The sequence below is a fragment of the Aspergillus chevalieri genome, chromosome 7 (genome assembly GCF_016861735.1).
Source record: "Aspergillus chevalieri M1 DNA, chromosome 7, nearly complete sequence".
NCBI lineage: Eukaryota > Fungi > Ascomycota > Eurotiomycetes > Eurotiales > Aspergillaceae > Aspergillus > Aspergillus chevalieri.
In genome coordinates, this window is record NC_057368.1 from 629,893 (window position 1) to 649,465 (window position 19,573).

General features: G+C 47.6%; 9 protein-coding genes across 9 annotated transcripts; 5 read left to right on the forward strand and 4 right to left on the reverse strand.

The window, feature by feature from the left end:
• Positions 1–686: 686 nt before the first annotated feature.
• On the reverse strand, positions 687–2,138 carry ACHE_70202A (uncharacterized protein; the record flags this gene model as incomplete). The annotated part of the gene is made up of 5 exons (XM_043282509.1): positions 687–1,000; positions 1,068–1,519; positions 1,568–1,691; positions 1,758–1,884; positions 1,944–2,138. The coding sequence occupies 5 exons, from the start codon at positions 2,136–2,138 to the stop codon at positions 687–689; spliced, it is 1,212 nt and encodes a 403-aa protein (XP_043139881.1).
• A 1,095-nt stretch (positions 2,139–3,233) lies between these two features.
• Positions 3,234–4,676, forward strand: ACHE_70203S (putative integral membrane protein (Pth11); the record flags this gene model as incomplete). The annotated part of the gene is made up of 6 exons (XM_043282510.1): positions 3,234–3,420; positions 3,474–3,530; positions 3,583–3,650; positions 3,707–4,086; positions 4,159–4,254; positions 4,319–4,676. 6 exons carry the CDS (start codon positions 3,234–3,236, stop codon positions 4,674–4,676), a joined length of 1,146 nt encoding a protein of 381 aa, XP_043139882.1.
• A 492-nt stretch (positions 4,677–5,168) lies between these two features.
• Positions 5,169–5,748, reverse strand: ACHE_70204A (uncharacterized protein; the record flags this gene model as incomplete). Its single annotated transcript, XM_043282511.1, has 2 exons — positions 5,169–5,383; positions 5,442–5,748. The coding sequence occupies 2 exons, from the start codon at positions 5,746–5,748 to the stop codon at positions 5,169–5,171; spliced, it is 522 nt and encodes a 173-aa protein (XP_043139883.1).
• A 445-nt stretch (positions 5,749–6,193) lies between these two features.
• ACHE_70205S (uncharacterized protein) lies at positions 6,194–6,588 on the forward strand (the record flags this gene model as incomplete). The annotated part of the gene is made up of 2 exons (XM_043282512.1): positions 6,194–6,201; positions 6,255–6,588. The coding sequence occupies 2 exons, from the start codon at positions 6,194–6,196 to the stop codon at positions 6,586–6,588; spliced, it is 342 nt and encodes a 113-aa protein (XP_043139884.1).
• A 1,838-nt stretch (positions 6,589–8,426) lies between these two features.
• Positions 8,427–9,750, forward strand: ACHE_70206S (NADH:flavin oxidoreductase/NADH oxidase; the record flags this gene model as incomplete). The annotated part of the gene is made up of 2 exons (XM_043282513.1): positions 8,427–8,600; positions 8,662–9,750. 2 exons carry the CDS (start codon positions 8,427–8,429, stop codon positions 9,748–9,750), a joined length of 1,263 nt encoding a protein of 420 aa, XP_043139885.1.
• Positions 9,751–11,080: 1,330 nt separating this feature from the next.
• Positions 11,081–11,866, forward strand: ACHE_70207S (lysoplasmalogenase; the record flags this gene model as incomplete). Its single annotated transcript, XM_043282514.1, has 1 exon — positions 11,081–11,866. One exon carries the CDS (start codon positions 11,081–11,083, stop codon positions 11,864–11,866), a length of 786 nt encoding a protein of 261 aa, XP_043139886.1.
• A 2,179-nt stretch (positions 11,867–14,045) lies between these two features.
• Positions 14,046–15,662, forward strand: ACHE_70208S (uncharacterized protein; the record flags this gene model as incomplete). The annotated part of the gene is made up of 1 exon (XM_043282515.1): positions 14,046–15,662. One exon carries the CDS (start codon positions 14,046–14,048, stop codon positions 15,660–15,662), a length of 1,617 nt encoding a protein of 538 aa, XP_043139887.1.
• Positions 15,663–15,917: 255 nt separating this feature from the next.
• Positions 15,918–16,746, reverse strand: ACHE_70209A (uncharacterized protein; the record flags this gene model as incomplete). The annotated part of the gene is made up of 2 exons (XM_043282516.1): positions 15,918–16,336; positions 16,443–16,746. The coding sequence occupies 2 exons, from the start codon at positions 16,744–16,746 to the stop codon at positions 15,918–15,920; spliced, it is 723 nt and encodes a 240-aa protein (XP_043139888.1).
• Positions 16,747–17,919: 1,173 nt separating this feature from the next.
• On the reverse strand, positions 17,920–19,470 carry ACHE_70210A (glutathione-independent formaldehyde dehydrogenase; the record flags this gene model as incomplete). Its single annotated transcript, XM_043282517.1, has 8 exons — positions 17,920–18,144; positions 18,195–18,267; positions 18,325–18,718; positions 18,771–18,866; positions 18,922–19,125; positions 19,177–19,220; positions 19,281–19,306; positions 19,360–19,470. 8 exons carry the CDS (start codon positions 19,468–19,470, stop codon positions 17,920–17,922), a joined length of 1,173 nt encoding a protein of 390 aa, XP_043139889.1.
• Between the last annotated feature and the right edge of the window lie 103 nt (positions 19,471–19,573).

The following is a 19,573-nucleotide window of genomic DNA, read 5'->3' on the forward strand; positions in this document are numbered from 1 at the left end:
ACAGGAAATGGCAATGTAGCCCTGAGGCATTTGCTTCGATTCATATTAAAATAATTAATTGAGAAGGAAATTGAAAGAGATGGAAAGGCTCTAAGGATGTTTTTTGCAGAGTGAATGTTTCTAAAAGTAAGACACTCTTCACAAGAACTACACCTTTTCAATGGTCAAGCCTGAATTCTGAAAATGCCTCTGACTTGTTTCCTTCTACCCACAGCAAACGTATTGGAATGACCTCCACAGTATGTTGCACACACTCATGTTTAGTTGACTTGATGCTTTGCATTTCTGCTCAGCTCTTCACCAGCTTTCCTTTTTCCAGCACTGTTTGGTTTTGCAGGGCTCTGTTCAGCCACTCATCACCCCAACACTCACCCTCGACTCTAAAGGCATCACCTCAATCACCTGCACCTGACTAGTGCTCACCCGGTCATGACCATTAGAGCGGCAACGAGGAAAGGGCAAAATTGACGGTTGGCCGCCCTTAACATGTGGCTTAAGTACGGCTGAGCGGACGGGAAGCCCTGTTCTCCACACCTTATGGTCGTATGTACTGACTTTTATAGGAGCGATATATATGCATATACTTTCCACCAGAAAAGATGTGGAATACAATCCTCGATGGCTGAAAACAAGTGGACCGGTCATTTCATCCACGGAAAATACTATCCTAACGGATAAATGAGACACTATTTCAACCTCGCCTCGACAACGCCCACCGGCACCCCCTTAGCCCTCCACACCTTGACTAATCTCAACCCCGAAATATCAAGAAGCCTCGCCCAATCCTTCTCCGTGCGCTCCACGCCCCCAAAGGTCATCATGGTATGGTCCATCCACGCAATGGACATCGTCGACCCGACTTCTGGGACGATATACTCCGTAATCAAGACTCGGGACTTTTCGCGGTCCATGGACGCAGCGAGGTTCTGGAGAATTTCGCGGGATTCAGGCTCGTCAGGCCAGTCGTGGAGACAACGTCGGATATAGTAGACCAGGGCGCCTTTTTTTGGTCGTATGGTTAGTCAAAAATGTATAACTCAATAGAAGAGAAAACTGGTATGGCATACCTTTAACCGGTTGGGGCTTGAAGAAATCATGCGCCATAGCCTCGATTCCATCCTTTTCTATCTCCTTCCCATTATCCTCAATCACACCCGCCTGATCCTGCAAAATAAACCTCCCCTTAAGCTCACGTGCGGTCTGCATAATCTGCCGAAGAATATGGCCGCGACCGCCACCCACATCAACAACCGTGACCCCATCGTCACTGGCTAGATCACCCAATTCCTCCGCAAAAGGGTAGAGACCAACGGTCACCAGCGCCGAATCCGCTGCCCGCATCGCGTCGTTGAAGCGGGTAAGCCGCTTCGGGGACTCAGATACGTGTTCGAAGATGGTTTTTCCTTCGCAATCATGGACTAGAGAGTAAGGATTGTGGCGCACGCCGTAATTGTTTTGCCAGGAGTGTTGCTGGAGGAATTCATGATTTCGGAGCATGGCGGGGCAGTATTCGTCCATCCTAGAGAGGTGTTATTAGAGAAATGGATAGTGACATGGATAGACTCACATGAGGTTGTACACTGCCGCCATTTGAGGAACCAAATAGATTTCTGAAAAGGGAGTGTGCGCATATTCCTCTTCAGCGACTTCACGGAATGGTCCCAATGGAGTGACTGCACGCATGAGTCGTACTGGGACGCGTCAGGAGGAGTACCAGATTGTATTTTACGACCTTGCTTTATCGAATGAATAAATACCTATAATATTCTTGTCCACACCAGTCTTTGCTGCAATTTCCACAGCCGAGGCGCTTTTACCTCCAGTCGGAATGGCATGAAAAACGCCAGCCTCAAGCAGAGTTCGGATTGCTCCGATATTGGTCATCTAACAATTTCGTTAATACGTAATAACAGGGAATGTAAATAAGTGAAGAAAGCACTCACATTCTCGAATTGTCCAAAAAGCATGTCTGCCGGACCTCGGATAGTGTGAACTAGGCGAGTTGCTTTAACCAAAAGGTCGCCTCTCGCCTCATAGTTTTCAAGACCGGGTGGTTGCTCTTGATATCTCCTGCTAGCAACGATAAGTTGTTCGAGTTCCTGTTGAATAGAATCGGTTACAGGTCCGATACTGCCCATTGTGATGGCTGGCGTTGATCAATGACGAGGGAAAAAAAACTACGCAGGACGAAGGAAGAGAGTGAGAGAGATTGTTATGAACAAGATGGGTGAGCAGTCGATAAAAAAGATTGACCTAGGAAAGCCTCAAAGAGAAGACTGGATTTTACATAGTCGTATTCAGAACCCGCCCTGCCGGCCCTGATCCCGCGGACCGACACAATGCCCTCTAGACATACAGCATGAGCACCACTCAAAGTGGGTCTGACAGCGTGCCTATAGATCACAAAGACCAATTACCTGTCAGGGCATTCGTCAACATTAATTTAGTGTCCCGGGAGGATGAACATGCATTTCCGAAAGTTTACCAGTACCGTGTAGAGTAGCGCTACACCACTTGTATGTCCGTGCACATTGTCGATCAAAGCGGCGCCCAGCTGAAGAAAGCTCGCTTATTCTCATCCGAACAGCCCTTGCTTCATACCTTCAGGACGGAGGCACCGTACATGGAGCTGTCAGATTGATACCATCCACACGATGTCTCAGTTGGATATCGCGATCTTTCCTAATGATGTCCCGAGCTAATAATTGATCCATCGGCCGAGTTGATCATCGGAGGTGTCTGCGCATGTGTCGTATACGAGTATATCCGAAGTAGAGTTGTCAATTTATGCGGATCCCGGACCACCATCCAACAAGCCGGATCTTCAATCCGTGCCTTCCATATTGTCGGGTTGGTCTGAAGAAGCCAATAGTGACTTGGAAAGAGGTTTGCCGTGCATTTCCGAGACACTACTAGGGAAGTGGCTGCTGCATCTTGCATCCTGCATGTGCGGCATTAATTGTTAAGCGAACTATGCAAAGAATGCTAATGCAGCCTGGTATTGAGCAATGATTGCCCTATGCAAACCTCGACTGATCACAGTGCCTACTCGTATGCCACCTCTTGAACACTCTTCATTGTTCATACGAGTGAAATGGATTTATCAGACCAAGGAGATCAAGAGCACAGAATACACGCCCTACTTATATGCATATAAGCAGGGAGCATGTCTGCGCCATGTCCATCTCCTAGTACAGCAGAAACGAAAAGTCAGTTTTCAGAATTTTTTTGCAATGGACCCAAGCAAAACCCCAGCAGCACCTCCTCCGCCTGGTGTGACGCCCAACTTTACCAATCCATCGGGCTCCGAGTATGACACTTACTCCATTAGTATCGCCTTATGTGCAACAGCGAGCATTGCCTTGCTTGCCCGCTTATACACTCGGACCTTTGTTCTGCGTGTCTTCGGTCTGGATGATGGTATGCCTTGACGAGTTCTGATAGCAAACGGATGTATTGATTTGTGTCATCAGTTTGTTGTATTTTCGGACAGAGTTGTGCATGGATCTTCGCAGCCTTGAGCATCGCCAGTACGCTATCCTCGGTCTCATTGTCTACCCGGGAGCTAACGTAATGGATAAGATATCAAAAATGGATACGGTGTACACATCTGGGACCTCCATCTGGACAAGCTCACCCCATTCAAGAAGGTATGTTGTTCCTTTGCTTACCATCGATATTACTAGCCTAATGACAACGGCTACAGTACGACATTGCGGAAGAAGACGTCTACGCCCTAGGCGTCTGGTTTGTCAAGACCTCCATCCTACTTTTCTACCTCCGACTCAGCCCCGACAAGCGCTTCCGGCAGATGACCTACGCCATCATGATCTTCGTCGCTGTATACAGTCTCCTCAGTATTCTCCTCTTTACCTTGGGATGTAAACCTGTTGCTGCGACGTGGGATGTCTCCCTCATGAGCAAGGCCAAGTGTATCGACCAGATGGCATTCGTCTACGCCAATGCTGCATTTAATATATTCTCCGATGTTATTACCTTGATCCTGCCGATCAAGTTATGTTGGACTTTGCAGACGAGCTTGAAGCAGAAATTCCTGCTACTGGTTGTATTGACTATGGGCTCCTTGTATGTTTTTCTCCTCCAGTTCAGCCTTTTGCAGTATGACTTGGTTTTATTAACGCGTTCGGTTTCCTTTAGCGCCTGCATCGTTGCCATAATCCGAATCGTGACCATGATGCCCTTCATCCACAGCAACGACTTTACATGGTTCAAGGTGACAATTGCAAAATGGTGGTATGTTCCACACTCCTACAGAGCATATGTCAGTAATAAATGTTATTAACAAGCCCGACAAAAGTATGGTCGAAATAAATGTCGGTATAATCTGCGCGTGCCTTCCCGTCCTGCGACCGATCATTGTTCAGACCTTCCCACGTCTCTTCAGCAGCTACCACCAGAGTGGTGATAACTACACCCCGGCTAGCGATGGCAGCTATGGACTGGACTCGTCTAGCAAGAAAAAGAGAGTTGTTTCTTGGAACCATCTGACCACGATTGGGAACACTCAGTTGACGACTACCAACCGTGGGGGCGACTTTGATTCGGAAAGTGTCCAGGCGATTGTTATGCACAACAAAACTGAACATGAATCTGGACAGCAAGGTATCACAAAGTCGACGGAGATGGACATCACATATAGAGATGATCGTTTTTAAGGTGTTATAGATAACCGGAGCTGCTTGGTTAATTTGGATTGGACAGATATTCAAGTGTCCTTACTGACTTCAGCGACATGGGATAGCCTCTCGAACAAGCAAAAGTGTATAATAGGGAGTCTTTATGTGATTAATAATAGTAATAATAATAAAAAGCCCTGTTTTCCACACCCTATTGTCGTATGTACCAGCTTATTGGTTATGCTATGCTAAGATTGCAAAACGGGGATAACACTCTGTCATCAGAGGCCCCAAAAAAGAGGAATACAAAGACAGACACAAGCAAGGTAATCTTCCCCTTCCAGACATTTGCAAAAGCCAATCCTCGTGATCACTGACATATGTGTTTCCGCTCGCTCACTTGTATTTTAATCATTGTTCGTCGAGCCACAGAACATATCCTTCACTGAGAAACCTGCTTGCATTCCAAATTCAGAGCGATTCGGCGCGCAATAGCTACCATATCAAGACTGCAGACTGGCCATCATGGTCTCACGACTCGATTTTGATTGTCTCCTTCCCATCCGACATTGTTATGGCCAGGCCAGCGTAGACATTCAGGTCGATTCCGGCATATGTGTATGTGAACCTGTAAAGCAAATCACGGATTCGACCCCGGCGGTCCAGTAGCACAGAATCGGAATCACCCGGCTTACAGAGGTCTGTCTGTGTGTAGTCGCCCACCTGGTCCACAATCGCGTATTCCTCTGTGATTTTTGGGTCGACAATAACTTCTTTTTCCACTCATATCATAGTGCACACTACCCACCGCATTCCAACAGCATGGCACCTGCACTCCTTTGCAAATACCGCCAATGAGTCCCGTTGGTTTCCCGACTTTGCAGTACCATTCGTTTGCTTTCAAATCACCAAATCCAGCTAGCGGTGCTCCCTCATTATAGTTCAGACCAAGTTTGAATTTCGAGGGGTTTTGGGAGGACGGGATTTTAGGGAAAGTAAACGGTTGGGGAGTGACATTGTCGAACATCTGGACAAAAGCCCAATCGGCGACTCTGTTATTCCACATCGTGTAGCCACTTGACAGCAACACGCGCCCAATACCTGTCGGCATGGTGGCCGCCACTCCAAACCTCCTCTCCTAGCTAGCGAGTAGTTTCTTGGAGATGCTGATCTTCCATGTCGTCTTTGATGGGGTATTTTTCAAGTCCATGTATTATTTCCGTTGACGAAGGCCACGAAGGCCCGCTTTTTAACTCTTCGACAGGGGAAGGGACCAGGGCACCAGAGTGCGAATAAAGAGTGCCTGTGAATCATGACTAGCACTTAGTCCCATGAGGGAGGAAAGCTGTAGGTAGGGTGGCCACGGTCAGGGGAATCGGTTTGGGGGGATTCATTGAACTCAACAATGAGCATCCAGTTGCCGCAGCAATAAATTAGCCACTAATAATTATTCACATCATTCGACAGGTTTATGCTCCAAATTTCGATATATAACAGTCCCTCGTATCGCTATTGTGCCGCAAACTAACACATTACTATCCGCAAGCACCGAGAAAATGACTTCGTAGGTGGCATCCATCACGAATACGGTTTCTATCATTTTGCTAATAGTGCCAGTGCGCAAGAACAATATACCCAACTTATTCAAACCCCCGGTCGAGTCGACCCATCGACTCTAAGTGCCATATTCGACCAGCTGGACCCAATCAAACCGGAACAACTCTTGGGTGACTGGAACGGTGGCTTCTTTGACACTGGCCATCCAGTCGCAAACACGCTCAAAGAGATCAACTGGGTTGGCAAGTCCTTCACTTCTATTGATCATGTGGACCCGGTGGTCGTCGAAGAGAATGGTTGCCGTGTCAGTTGGGGAAAATGGGGATTTGCCAGCGTGAGTCTGCCAGAGCAATCTGTTCATCATACCATGCCTAGACAAGCCATTAAATCATGAGATTCAACAACATAGGTACGTGAAACGCTCTACAGAGGAGTGATTACAACGACAATGATCTACGATAACCGACCGGTGTTCGACTATTTCCGCTATATCAACGACAGTCTTCTGGCAGGCATTATGGAGGGCAAGGAGCTGGGCAAAGACGGTGAATTCTACTTCTACTTGAAAAAGTAGACCTTATAGACCTTGTACATATTGGCAATTGGACTTGGATCTCTACATCTTAGCCTGTGGGAAAAATTAGTGCCTCGAGTCTGGCGACATTGAAAAAGGCGTTGCATCATCATTTCGAATACAATTCATGTGAAGTGGGAAAGGTATTGGGGTGTCGATTATCCGTTCCAACTGTATCAGGCCTATATTCACCTGTAGAGCCCGAACAGAAGCCATTATAGCACAAAGGCAGAGATGGCTTAGCAAAGAACTTGGACAGCGATCCCAACAAGGTCAACGAACATACAGGCCACAGAGGAACTGGCGGCTCGACCCGGCAGCTGCAATAGCTCCCAAACACCTAGCAAGCCGTTATTTTCAACTGAAGTCAGGACATGCAGCCATAGGAACATACCTACATCGGATCCAGGTCCGGGAGGATGCAACCTGTGAGGGATGCGGTATATCAAGGGAGACAATACACCATCTTCTCTTTGAATGCCGGCAATGGCGACACCAACGGAGCAAGCTCTACAAGGATTTGGAGACAAACGGGGTTATGAGACCCACCGCCGCAGAGGAGCACCCACAAGGACGACTTTTAGGGGAGCCCAGAGCTACCAGGGCGCTGCTAAAATTCCTAGCCAGCACCAGTGTAGCTCTCCCCGAGCACACCTACAGAGAACGACGGAGAGGGCCCGAAGACACGATGAATGGGGACTGGAAGCACTGGAGGAGGCAATTAGAACAGGAGAAGGGTAGCAGGCAGGGTAGCCTAAGCTGAGAGTCAGCCTAGGCGACACCCATCCTGCTCCGAAACACAAGGAGAGCACTCCGCTCGAAAGCCCTGCGCATACAGGCGGTCTGGGGCGAGGAAAAGGATTGGAAAGCTTATAAGAAGAGGGCACTGCCTTAGGAACTCATAGGGACAAGAGACTGTAGAATAGCTGCTAGCCTCCAGTCCATGAATCATGGTCTGTCATAGCTCTAGGGCTCGGTATGGACAATAAACTTGATTAAAAAAAAAAAAATCAGGCCTATATGGCGAGGACTACCGATTATGTCCTTTACCGTGAGAACTTGTATACACGTATCGAAGTTGTATAGTGCTTATCTATCTATATCAGCTGAACCTCCAAGGTTGAGGATGGCATGCTTGATATGTGATATTTCATTGCAGGGATTGCTTCTGGAGAGGAATAGACCTTTTCATATTGAAGGTCTTGTTTAGTGGAGCATAACGGATGGAGCAGACACCCTTACCGGTGGCTTCAGTTACAATTGCAGAAAGGCATTTCACCAGAGAAATCGTGAATCGCAATTGCCACTGTCTAGATCCATGGAACGACGGCAGCAGATCCCGTCCTCTGCTACAGATCCCGAGATAGTTCCGGCGGAGTCGGAACATCTGAAGACATTCGGAGACATACTTCTTTCTCATCATCCCGACCTTCCCTCTCCCGAAAGGGATTTCTAAGCCAAACAGCAAAAAAGACTTAGATTTAGAAATCAATATGATGGAACAGAGTTTTCTAGAAAAGAAGTAAAAAAAGTATCCGAAGTATTGTAATACGGGGGATATAAAAGATATATAACTAATGCTCATCGAACGGAATGTATCATCATAATATCTCCCTTACTTCCTATATCATATTTCCTAACACTAACACTCAGACAACATGACGAATTGGCCAGATATTCCTACGACACCGGCCGAAGGCATCTCGTTCTTCACTCCTGCGAAAAGTCCTACGGCTGGCACAGCGCGGAATCCCCAATCAAGCGGGAAGCCGATTCCTAAACTGTTCCAGCCGTTGACCATCAGAGGACAAACATTTCATAACCGGCTGGGTGTATGTATTTTACCACTTGTACCATTCCCCAAACTCTAGTATAGCGTGCTGACCAACATAGCTCGCGCCCATGTGTCAATACAGCGCTGATGACGGCCACATGACTCCATGGCATTCGGCTCATTACGGTGGAATTGCGCAGCGCGGCCCGGGGATGATGATTATCGAAGCCACCGGCGTTGTGCCTGAAGGTCGGATCACGCCTGGCTGCGTCGGGCTGTGGAAGGACACGCAGATCGCCCCAATCAGATCCGTTATTGAATTCGCACACAGCCAGGGCCAAAAGATCGGTATTCAATTGGCCCATGCCGGCCGCAAGGCTTCCACTTTGCCCCCTTGGCTGGGCGGAGGCACTGCAACCAATGCTGTTGGCGGCTGGGTGGACAATGTCAAGGCACCCAGTGCCATCCCCTTCGCCTCGGGGGATATCATACCCAAGGCCATGACCGAAGCGGACATTACTGAAGTCAAAGAGGCATGGATTGCTTCTACCAAGCGTGCTCTGGCGGCAGGGGCTGATTTCATTGAGATCCATAATGCGCATGGATACCTGCTTTCCTCTTTCCTGAGTCCCTTGTCGAATCAGCGGACAGATAAGTATGGTGGGAGCTTTGAGAATCGCATCCGGCTCTCCCTGGAAATTGCCCAGTTGACCCGTGACACTGTCGGTCCCAATATGCCCGTCTTCTTGCGTGTTTCAGCTACCGACTGGCTGGAGACAAACGAACAAGGGTGGAAGAACGAGGATACAGTCAAGTTTGCTGAGGCTCTGGCTGTACAGGGCGCGGTGGATCTTATCGATATTAGCAGTGGTGGTGTACACAGTGCGCAGAAGGTGAAATCCGGTCCAGCGTTTCAGGTTCCCTTTGCTGCTGCAGTCAAGAAGGCAGTTGGTGATAGGATGTTGGTTGCCGCTGTTGGGATGATCAACAATGGAAACTTGGCTGAGGAGATTCTTAATGAGAACGAACTCGATGTGATTCTGGTTGGGCGAGCGTTTCAGCGTGATACAGGACTGGCATGGCATTTTGCAAAGGACTTGGACGTCGAGATTGCCATGGCTGCGCAAATTCGCTGGGGATTTACCAGTTCTCGAAATGCATCTGAATACATCCAGCCCAATTCTATGAAGGCATCTATCTTTGACTAGACGGAGGGAGTCACTGGCATTTCGTGATTTGCCTGGCATTGCATATATGTTTATGTTATTATTATTATTTAATCAAGTTTATTGTCCATACCGAGCCCTAGAGCTATGATAGACCATGATTCGTGGACTCGAGGTCAGTGGCTATTCTACAGTCTCTTGTCCCCATAGGTTCCTGAGGCGTTAGCCCCCTTCTATCATCTTTCCGATCCTTTTCCTCGCCCCAGACCGCCTGTATGCGCAGGGCTTTCGAGCACAATGCTCTCCTTGTGTTTTGGAGCAAGATGGGTGTGGCCTAGGCTGACTCTTAGCTTAGGTTACCCTCCCTGCTACCCTTCTCCTATTCTAATTGCCTCCAATGCTTCCAGTCTCCATTCCTCATCTCTCCGGGCCCTTTCCGCCGCTCTCCGTAGGTGTGCTCGGGGTAGAGCTACACTGGTACTGGCTAGGAATTGTAGCACCCCCCCTGGTAGCTCTAGGCTCTCCTAAAAGTCGTCCTTGCGGGTGCTCTGCAGTGATGACAGTAACATTGGATCAATAGTCGGCCCGAGTACCGAAAGCGACCTGATTTCCGAAAACGGAAGAATCCTTGTACTTAAATAGGGACACCATGGCCATGCGCTTTAGATGGCTAAGCACTCATTCTACTATCAATGGTGTTAATAGGTTTCAATATAATATTCTTCTAATTGGATAATACTCTGTCATATAGCCTCGTGCAGTCCGGATTATCGACTCCCCGATCCCCCAATCCTGAGCTACCCGCTCGTTTCATGCAGCAGTGGGTCTCATCTCCATCCATCTCTAGATCCCTATAGAGTGTCAGGTTGCGGGGTCAGGTACAGGAATATAGTAGGAATTGACGAACAGATTAAGCTACGGGTCAGGCTATCTACAGGTATAGTTAGCTTAGCCGATAGGCCACCAACCAATCAACCATCCATACCACACCAAATTTTTTTCCGACCACGCACTTATGGAAGTAACTAAGAGTTAGGTTCTTTTGCACTTTTACTTTCTGCCTTATAATTGTAGTGCTCGATATAGCTATCGAGAAGAAGGAATGGTTGTGAGTTAATCATACGCCAAATAGAGCTCCTGAATTGAATGGTTAACAATGGTCTGACTTTTGCTCTATTGATCTACCTTTAGACGGAAAGAGACCTCGGAATCACATGTAGAAAATCATAAACTTACAGTAATCTGATTATGCGACAAAATATTTGTAGTAATACATATAATACGTCCTTTTGGAGGAATAGTATAAAATCATAAAAAGTATCACTGAATCTTCAATTACTTATCATTCAGAACCCTCTCGCCGGGGTCCTCCATGCCTTCAACCAAGATGTCTGCATACCTCTCCATCTCTCCTCCGGCATGCTACCTCCTCCTGGGATCCCTACCGTTGCTAGTCCTATCGGAATACAAATCCAGGTCTTATTATGGAACAGCCCTGTTTAAGATGCTCTCCTCAGCCGCTTTCCTGAGCGGCCCTCTTCTAACATCAATGGACTGGACTCCCTACCGCCGTCTCATCACTATCGGCCTTCTGTTCTCCATGCTTGGCGACTTCTTTTTAATCCCCTCTCGTGGTGAATTTTTCGACTCGGGCTCCAAATCCCAAGAGAGACAAGTGCCAATTTCCTTCCATTTAGGCGTTGTCGCCTTCGCGGCCGCTCATATAGCCTATATCATAGCCTTCCTTCGGGATGCGCGCGAAAATTCATGGGGGGTCTTTATAACCGTATTCATCGCTACTCTGCTCCTCGCAAAATGGCTTGGCGTGATCTACCCACCGTCGCATTCCTCAACTGGAGTAAATGTGCTTGACCTCGCTATCGCCAAGGACATGAAGCCGTTGGTTTTTATATATGCTGTTATCATTAGCTTGATGTTTGCTGCTGCTTCTTCGACGACCCCGTTGACAATTTCATCCAGCTGGGTTTATCAGCGAGTCTTGGGGGCTGGAATGTTTGTCGTGAGCGATATTTTTGTGGCAGTGACTGCATTTCGGAGATATACTGCACCAGTGCAGCGTGGTTGGGTTCAGATAGCTGTTGGATATGGGCTTTATTTCTGGGGGCAGATGATTATAGCGGGAATGGTGGAAGCATAGAGCCTTGTAGTTGGTTGATTGTTTATTCCATAGGTAATTCAAGTGACCTGTAACCTGATAGGGATACATTCATGTTCCCTGCAGTGATATGACTCCGCGCTGTTCATAACGTGACTGAATAAACAGCAGGCCGAGCCCGGATAAACGTGGCCGATGTGACGGCTCACATATGATAGCTCATATGGCGGTTCAACACTACGGCAATGGATGATACATCACAAACACCATCCAGCCATGTCGCCAACAATCCTCTTAAAAACCTCTTCATTACCTAGATAGATTTCCTCTTCTTCTTTCTTCTCCGGATTCGATATTCTCGTCGATGGCTACAATAGTCTAGATAGGAATTCAGTTCGTTATTATCTACTATTCCGAGCCCGTAACAGCCGATGAGCTGGCCACGAAACCGGTATTGGTGTTGTAAGGGGCTAGACCCCAAAGCTATTATCTAGCTATATACAGGAAGGATTCGATAGGGAGAGAAAGAAAGAAAGAACGCCTGCTAAGGTCGGAAACTAGTATATAGAGGTCCGCGTAAATGCATGCCCAACACATCGGGCCAACAGAATTGTCACGTGCTTGCGAGGACCAGTCTGATGAGAGTCAACCGGACAAATAGTCGGCCCGATTACCGAGGTTAGGAGATTCTTATGTATAGGCCGGCGCGCACGCATATTTAGATAGTCAAGCACTCATTCCGCTATCGCGGTGTCTATAGAGATCAATCTCACCTTCTGTGTAATTCAAATTTCCTCTTCCTATAGAGCCTCGTGCAGTCCGGATAATCGACTCTCCGACTTCCCCGACTCGGAATTTATCCGTTTCAACTTGAACATATTTCCCTACCAAATCTGCTACCGAATGGCGCGTCCGACCGGCGCACTTCCGACCATGGTTGCAATGTAGGGGTCTTTTCAACATCAAAATAAATGCATTTTTATGTCAGAACTTCATATGCAATTTCTTATTATATTATAGTGATTTGTACAAGATCAAACACTCTTTAATGAGCTTTGGATCCTCACATTTGGGTCGCCGGTAATTATATCGCCGAGAATAACTGGTCTTGATCTCATTATGGCGTTCAATAAAGCTGGATACCCAGTTCTTTCTCACAGACGACAGAACCATGCTGTGAAAGGAGACTATTGGCTATGTCTTGAACATGAGATGTTGGGGGCTGCTCCGCGTCGGTCCATAGTAGAGAGTATCCATTGTGGAAGTGATTCCTCTCCATTTTAAGTCAATCTATGCTCATTGGCACGCTTTTCAGACCGTGTAATTATACCATGGAGTCGTCGTCAGAGGGCGGTTTCAGCCTTTCAGGGACCTGAAAATGGCGTGCTGCTTGTCGTACAGTCTGAATTTGAGATTCTTTTAGAGCAGATATTGCTAATAGAACCCTCCCCTCTTTTCTCATTTGAATTATGGGACTTGGGAGGCCTTTTTTTTAAGTGGTTTAAATGGTTTAACTGACTGAAGACGCGAAAAAAAAAAAATCGCGGGCAGTGCGCCACTCGGTGGGCAAATACGTTGTAAGAACCCGGCTAGGCGAGCGCTGAGCCCAAAGACTAAAGGGCGTATTCTATCTCCAACACTTCCCATGGGCAAGGCCAACGATCAGTCTCTGTACTAAGTTGGAGCAACTGTTTATCCTCCTCCCACCTTGCGAATATATCCTCTGCTTCCCTATTGTATAACCTCGCATGTACTACTCTTCTCCACGCTACTCGTACCCAAAGAAGGCTCCGGTCTCATACTTAGGCGCAGCACCGCCTTATATACTATCCCTCAGCCACTGGTCTTACACCTATAACCTCTCAGCCGCATTTTGAAAAACTCTATTTGTATGTGATATACCCGGTATACAATGACGGGAATAGGGACGAGGCTGTCGTCTCACAGCCTTGGACCCAATTGGCCAATTAGAATTGAGACCAAAACAAAACCTTGCGCATAAAAATGCCAGGAACACCCCCCGGAAACGAGCAGATCTGTCAAATATTAATTTCTCCTGGCTCCTGAGTGAGTCAAGTTATTGAAGTTTTCGAAACGCCATTTCCACTCCCCAGCTACTTTACCTTAAGCACAGGGAGAAATTCTGCAATTCATAACAGCTGTGTTGGTTCCCGGAAACGCCTCCGTCCTCATCTACTTCCTTGAGGCCTCTCTCCCAGACATGGCTTATAATGCCACATCGCCGCCCGCACTCCGAGTCCCTCCTCCACACACGGAATTCATGGTCGGCTGGATATGTGTACTGAAAGAGGAGTACCGCGCAGCTGTGAGCATTTTGGACGAAAAATATGATACCGCCGGCCTGGTTCGCGGTCAAGGGGATAAGAATCACTATGTTCTTGGGCGGGTTGGGACGCATAACGTGATGATAAATCTCCCACCAGCAGAAATGTATGGACAACTCCATGCAACTAGAATCGCTCTCGACATGAGAAGCACTTTTCCTAGAATGCGATTTGTGCTTCTTGTTGGCATCGCAGGCGCAGCACCTTCCCAGAAACATGACATCCGCCTTGGTGATGTAGTTCTGGGAACCAAGGTTGTTCCTTATGCAACTGGGAAAGAAACCGACCATGGCTTTGAACGGACTGGCCTGGTAAGAACTCCAGCGAGAGAACTTTTAGAGACGATCACGTTTTTGGAAGAGCGGTTTTGGTCGGGACATGTTAGCCTGTCGGACTCTATTGAGCGCATTCGTACAAGAACCACCAGAGGCCGAACAGCATTCCTCCGTCCTGCACAAGATCGACTTTATAAAGAAGGATTTCTTCATCAAGAGTCGGTGTGCGATTGCCTACGACCTGAATCGCAGCAGCAAGTCAACTTGTGTTCACGGCAAGATCGTGAAGGAGATCTGGTCCGGTTGTTTCAAGGGGGCATTGGGTCTGATAATCATGTCATAAAGAATGCTCACAACCGTGATGACATCGCCAAAAAAGAGAAGATCTTGTGTTATGAGATGGAAGCCGCCGGGGTGATGGACATCACTCCTTGTCTTCCCATCCGAGGGATTTCAGATTACGCGGATGGGCACAAGAACGATGATTGGCATTTATATGCCGCTTTGGCAGCAGCAGTATGTGCCAGGGAGCTGTTGTTGTCTGTCCCGCCACAGATTGTTGCTCAATTCCCCCTAACTCTCGCCGGAAACCTCGTGGATCGCTATATAACAGGTGCGGTCAGCACCCCAAATGCCTTTTCTGGCAATGAGATCGAGAAGTTGAGACAAATGCGCGATAGTTTAATGGAGCGTCACGATTTTCTTGAAGAGCTCATGGTGCCGGAGCTCCGAAAGATGAAGGACAAATCACGCGATGATATCGAAAACGTGCGAGATGGGGTGCAGAAACTAAAGGACTTGCAATCAACCTTGAAGATACACCTGCAAGATCTTGATCGATTTTTGAAACGTCATGACGATTTGCTTTTGAGTGAAGATCCAGTCGTCCGAGAAGCGTACAAGAAATTGAAGACTCAAGTATATAGGGATGGAGAAGCAATGGAGAAGTTATCCGAACTCGCCCAGGATAGCCTTCAGGCGACAGGCAAAATGCTAAGAGGCTTGGGACAGGATTTGAAAAACAGAGATTTGAGTATCGCGGGAACTGTGTTGGGGGCGAGTGGTGAGTTTCTAGGACATGTTATGAGCATCTGGAAATCAAGTAGAATGTCCCCAACCGCTATGTGGCGATGGTTGCACAGAAAATTGCGCATGATCCGCAACCCTCCAAATTCAAACCATACAATCGAGATGGAATCTCTCCTAGTTGAGGCATAACAATGAATGCCTTATATGTGAAATATTGCCAACCAACAATATCATACCAATATTCAGATGAGTCCAGTGTGACAATCGCGCTACTCACGATGATTCTCATCTAGCTTCTGTCTTTTGCGCACCCGCTATCCACCTACTGGCATCTATTTATATGAATGCCTTCACTTCTAATTAAATAACGATCCGCACCTATCCCTTCTCAACACCAAGTGGCAACAGACTTTATGAGACTGTTCATGGCCTTTTAGACTGCTCTCATCCCAAGAGTGATTGGACCCCATTCGCGAACAGCGCCTTCGCATAAACGTAGTGGAACCTCTCAATATACTCAGCCACCGAAGGAACATTTTTCTGTGGATTGCACCGGAAGTGCTGCAGTTGGATCTGGACTTGTGGCATTGACTGCTTTCCTTTGATACTAGGTTCAGACTCTGAGTCCATGTTAGAAGAAGGAGGCAGCCTTGTGATTTGAAAGCGGTGGCACCCTGCAAAGATGAACTCATCTGAGCCGAAGCCATAGTCAACGTAGCTTGAACTGTGGTCTGATGGTTCTGCGATGTGCTTATCCAGCATCCTAAAGGAGCCGAATAAGCAGCTGCCGACAGGGAGGAGGTGAGTGCTGGGGACTTTGGAACGATTCCAGATTGTTACTGCTTGTGGATCTGGCTGGAAACCTAATTGAATTTTCAGTTCAAATTTTTTTTATTTTTTCTATAATTAGACGTTGTGATCTACGATCATGACGATTCAGATTTTACAATGGGCATTGGCATGGCTCACCTGTATAACGTGCAGGCAACAGATTATACCCTCCAATCCTCAGAATCCACCTTTTGAAGCCAAAGATAAACCCCGAGAAAAACCCACAGGTAAACAAGGCCAAGGCTTTCTCATCGCTCAACCCAGCAATTGCTGCGGCTGGAAACTTCTGCGCGACCTTATCCGTGACAACAGCATGATGGCGTGGATTGACGAACATGAAGGATGATGATGCGAGAAATTCTGAGCTGACGGGATTGGTGTAGTGAGATTGGCGAAGGTACCGAAAGAACAGCCCCCGAGGCAGCATCCATGTGGTTGACATGGCGAAGAGACGGGGCAATGTAACTTCGAATCTTGGTTTCGGAAGAAACCGACTAGAATAGGTGGCTCTTACTGCGATTGATTGTCACAGGCTGCGCCTGTAGAATAAATGATATATTATCCGGAGGAATGATCGGAGTGGTTATCTGACTACCTACCCCGCATAACGTACTTTTGTATATAAAAGACTGTCCGATCGGATATCTGTCCTTCTCTTCTTCAACGGGATCTCTTGTATGATAGCTAGTCATTAGCGCTGTGGGCTTAGCCCTTAACATTTATCTCAGTACACTGATCACAGGTAGGCAAATCAGATTTGGCTATGTGCAGATGCCAAGTAGCCCAATATTTTTAGTTAAAACAGGAGGGCCAATTATCAGTTATTCTAGCGAGCCAATGGATCAGAAGGATTGCAAGGAATTTAAATCATGTGAGGCTGGGCAACGTGGTGGGTATCAGCTGGTGCTCTGGATCGAGTGTCAATGCTTTTTTCATAGACAGGTCTGGAGCGTTCAAAGTCGGTCTAGACGAGTGCTCTGAGGAGACCATGAATTGTCAAGTATATTGGCAGTCATAGAATGTTGCCCGAGAAAGGTATAGAAGGCTGTTTTAAATTAGAGCGTCTGCTTGTGTCATGGGTTGTGGTAGGACTCCGGCGCTCTGGGTGATGATTTCTTTCATTGTCGTTTGTACAGAGGACTTGAAATTCTTACAAAGGCGTGGTAGCGTGGTAGTCCCTCGTCCCTTAGGATAACTTACCGAAAACTTTTCATTTCTTGGCTAAGCGTGTTGAGGATAGCGTCGGGGGAGAGGATGCCCTTTTTGACTAACGCGGCGATAGCTGTGGAGATATGCTCAAAATTCGAATTTGGGAGAGGTTGATGTTTTGCTTAAAACGGTTGTCGGTCTTTAGGCTGTGTCAACGCCGACGCTGACAGCTGGAGGCGGAGAGGGTTAAGTGGAGGTTTCTGCATTTTCAAATATTTTGAACCACAAAAAAGCAGGTGATGAGGAAGAATTGAAGAGGAATTGTGGAAGAGTCTCGTAAAGTTGAAGAATAGAATATAAATTCCTTCAATTGCGCTCCTAAGCGGTGCATGTGACACAGCTACTTGGAAAACCGTTGCATTCATACTCTCTACTCAACCACGGACTCTATGCTTTCACCCAGCCCTCAAATTTTCGCACTGATCTGGTCAATACTTCCATTCGGATGCAGCAGTACCTTTGTGTATCCATCCTCCCTTTTATCGAACTTGTGATATGCAATCTCTGCATCATCGATCGACACCTCGTGTGAAACAACAAAGCTCGGCTTGGCCTTGCCAGCGACAATCATATCTCGTAGGTATCGGTTGTAGGCTTTGACGTTGCATTGTCCGGTGGCGAGAGACAGGCCCTACTCTAAGTCAGGATTTTGAACTGTCGAAGCAACACTTGGGCACTTGCCTTCTCGAATAACTTCCCAAAACTGAGACTAACCAGGCCCTTTGCGGCGGTGTCGTCAGATGCACCCGGGTCGCTGCGAGACAACTTTAGTCACATCCAACGAGTCTTGGAATCAATGAGGATAACGAACCTAGGCACGTAAAGTCCAGGAATACCCATTCCTCCACAAGCCCTCGTCACGCGAATCATGTTCTCAAGGACAATATTTGGCTTCTCTGCGGAACCGGTTGCATTGACAGCCTGATACCCGACAGCATCGACGGAGCGATCGACCATCCCGTCGTTGAGGCGGATGATCTGGTCAACAGCGTCTCCCAGCGTAAAATCAATCGGGATACACCCGATTTTCTTGGCAACTGCCAGTCTTTCTGGGACACGGTCTACTACGAAAATGCGAGATGCGCCGCGTAATTGTGCGGAGTAGGCGGCCATCAGGCCCACTGGACCTGCGCCGAAAACTGCTATGCTTTCGCCAGATTTGAAGCCAGAGATTTCCACACCGTGCCAGCCAGTTGGGAAAATGTCTGTTTAGGTTCGTCAATTGTTGTTGGCTTGGTGGGAATATCTGCGACCTACCGGCCAGAAGGACAAAGTCCGCTTCATGTTCCGTTCCTGGTGGCAACAAGAGAGCATTGAAGTCGGCGTAAGGAACGCGGATGTATTGAGCCTGGCCTTCAGAACGATTATCGTCAGCTTCTGGATTCTATGATATGTCGAAAGCGCATACCTCCTCGATAGGGACCCATGGCAACGTAGCCATAAGCACCACCCGCAAATCCTGGATTGACACCGGTGCAGAATGCGGTCTTTCCCTCGTCGCAGTTGCGACACCGACCATCAGCGACGTTGAATGGCATGACAACTCGATCGCCCTTCTTGAGAATTGTTACACCTTGACCCAGTTCCTCCACGATCCCCATATTCTCATGTCCTTTTGTTCCTTAGTACTCGCTTCTTCCTTGCTGATGGCAGGCCATCTTACCGAATGTGATGCCTGGTTCTGCGGCGGTTCTGCCTTCGTACATGCTGCAGCACGGTGAGTTTACGCGACAGTCATTGTCTTTCGTATTCTGTCCTTGTACTTACTGCAGGTCCGAGCCACAGATTGCAGCCTGGAGCTTCAGTTAGTTCAATTCGCCGTGCGCAAAAGTAAGCGACAACTCACAGTTGTGACTTTGACGATGATATCATCTGGATGCTCCAGCTTGGGCTTTTCGACCTCTTGGACCTGGACCTTGTGAGGTCCGATATAGTTTACAGCCTTCATAGTTGCCATTGTGATTCAGTATGGAACGATTCCCCAATTGAGTGGAAATTTAGGGAAGATGAAAGGTGATGAGAGGTAATCAATTAAAAGAACCACGAGAAGCACTTGAGAG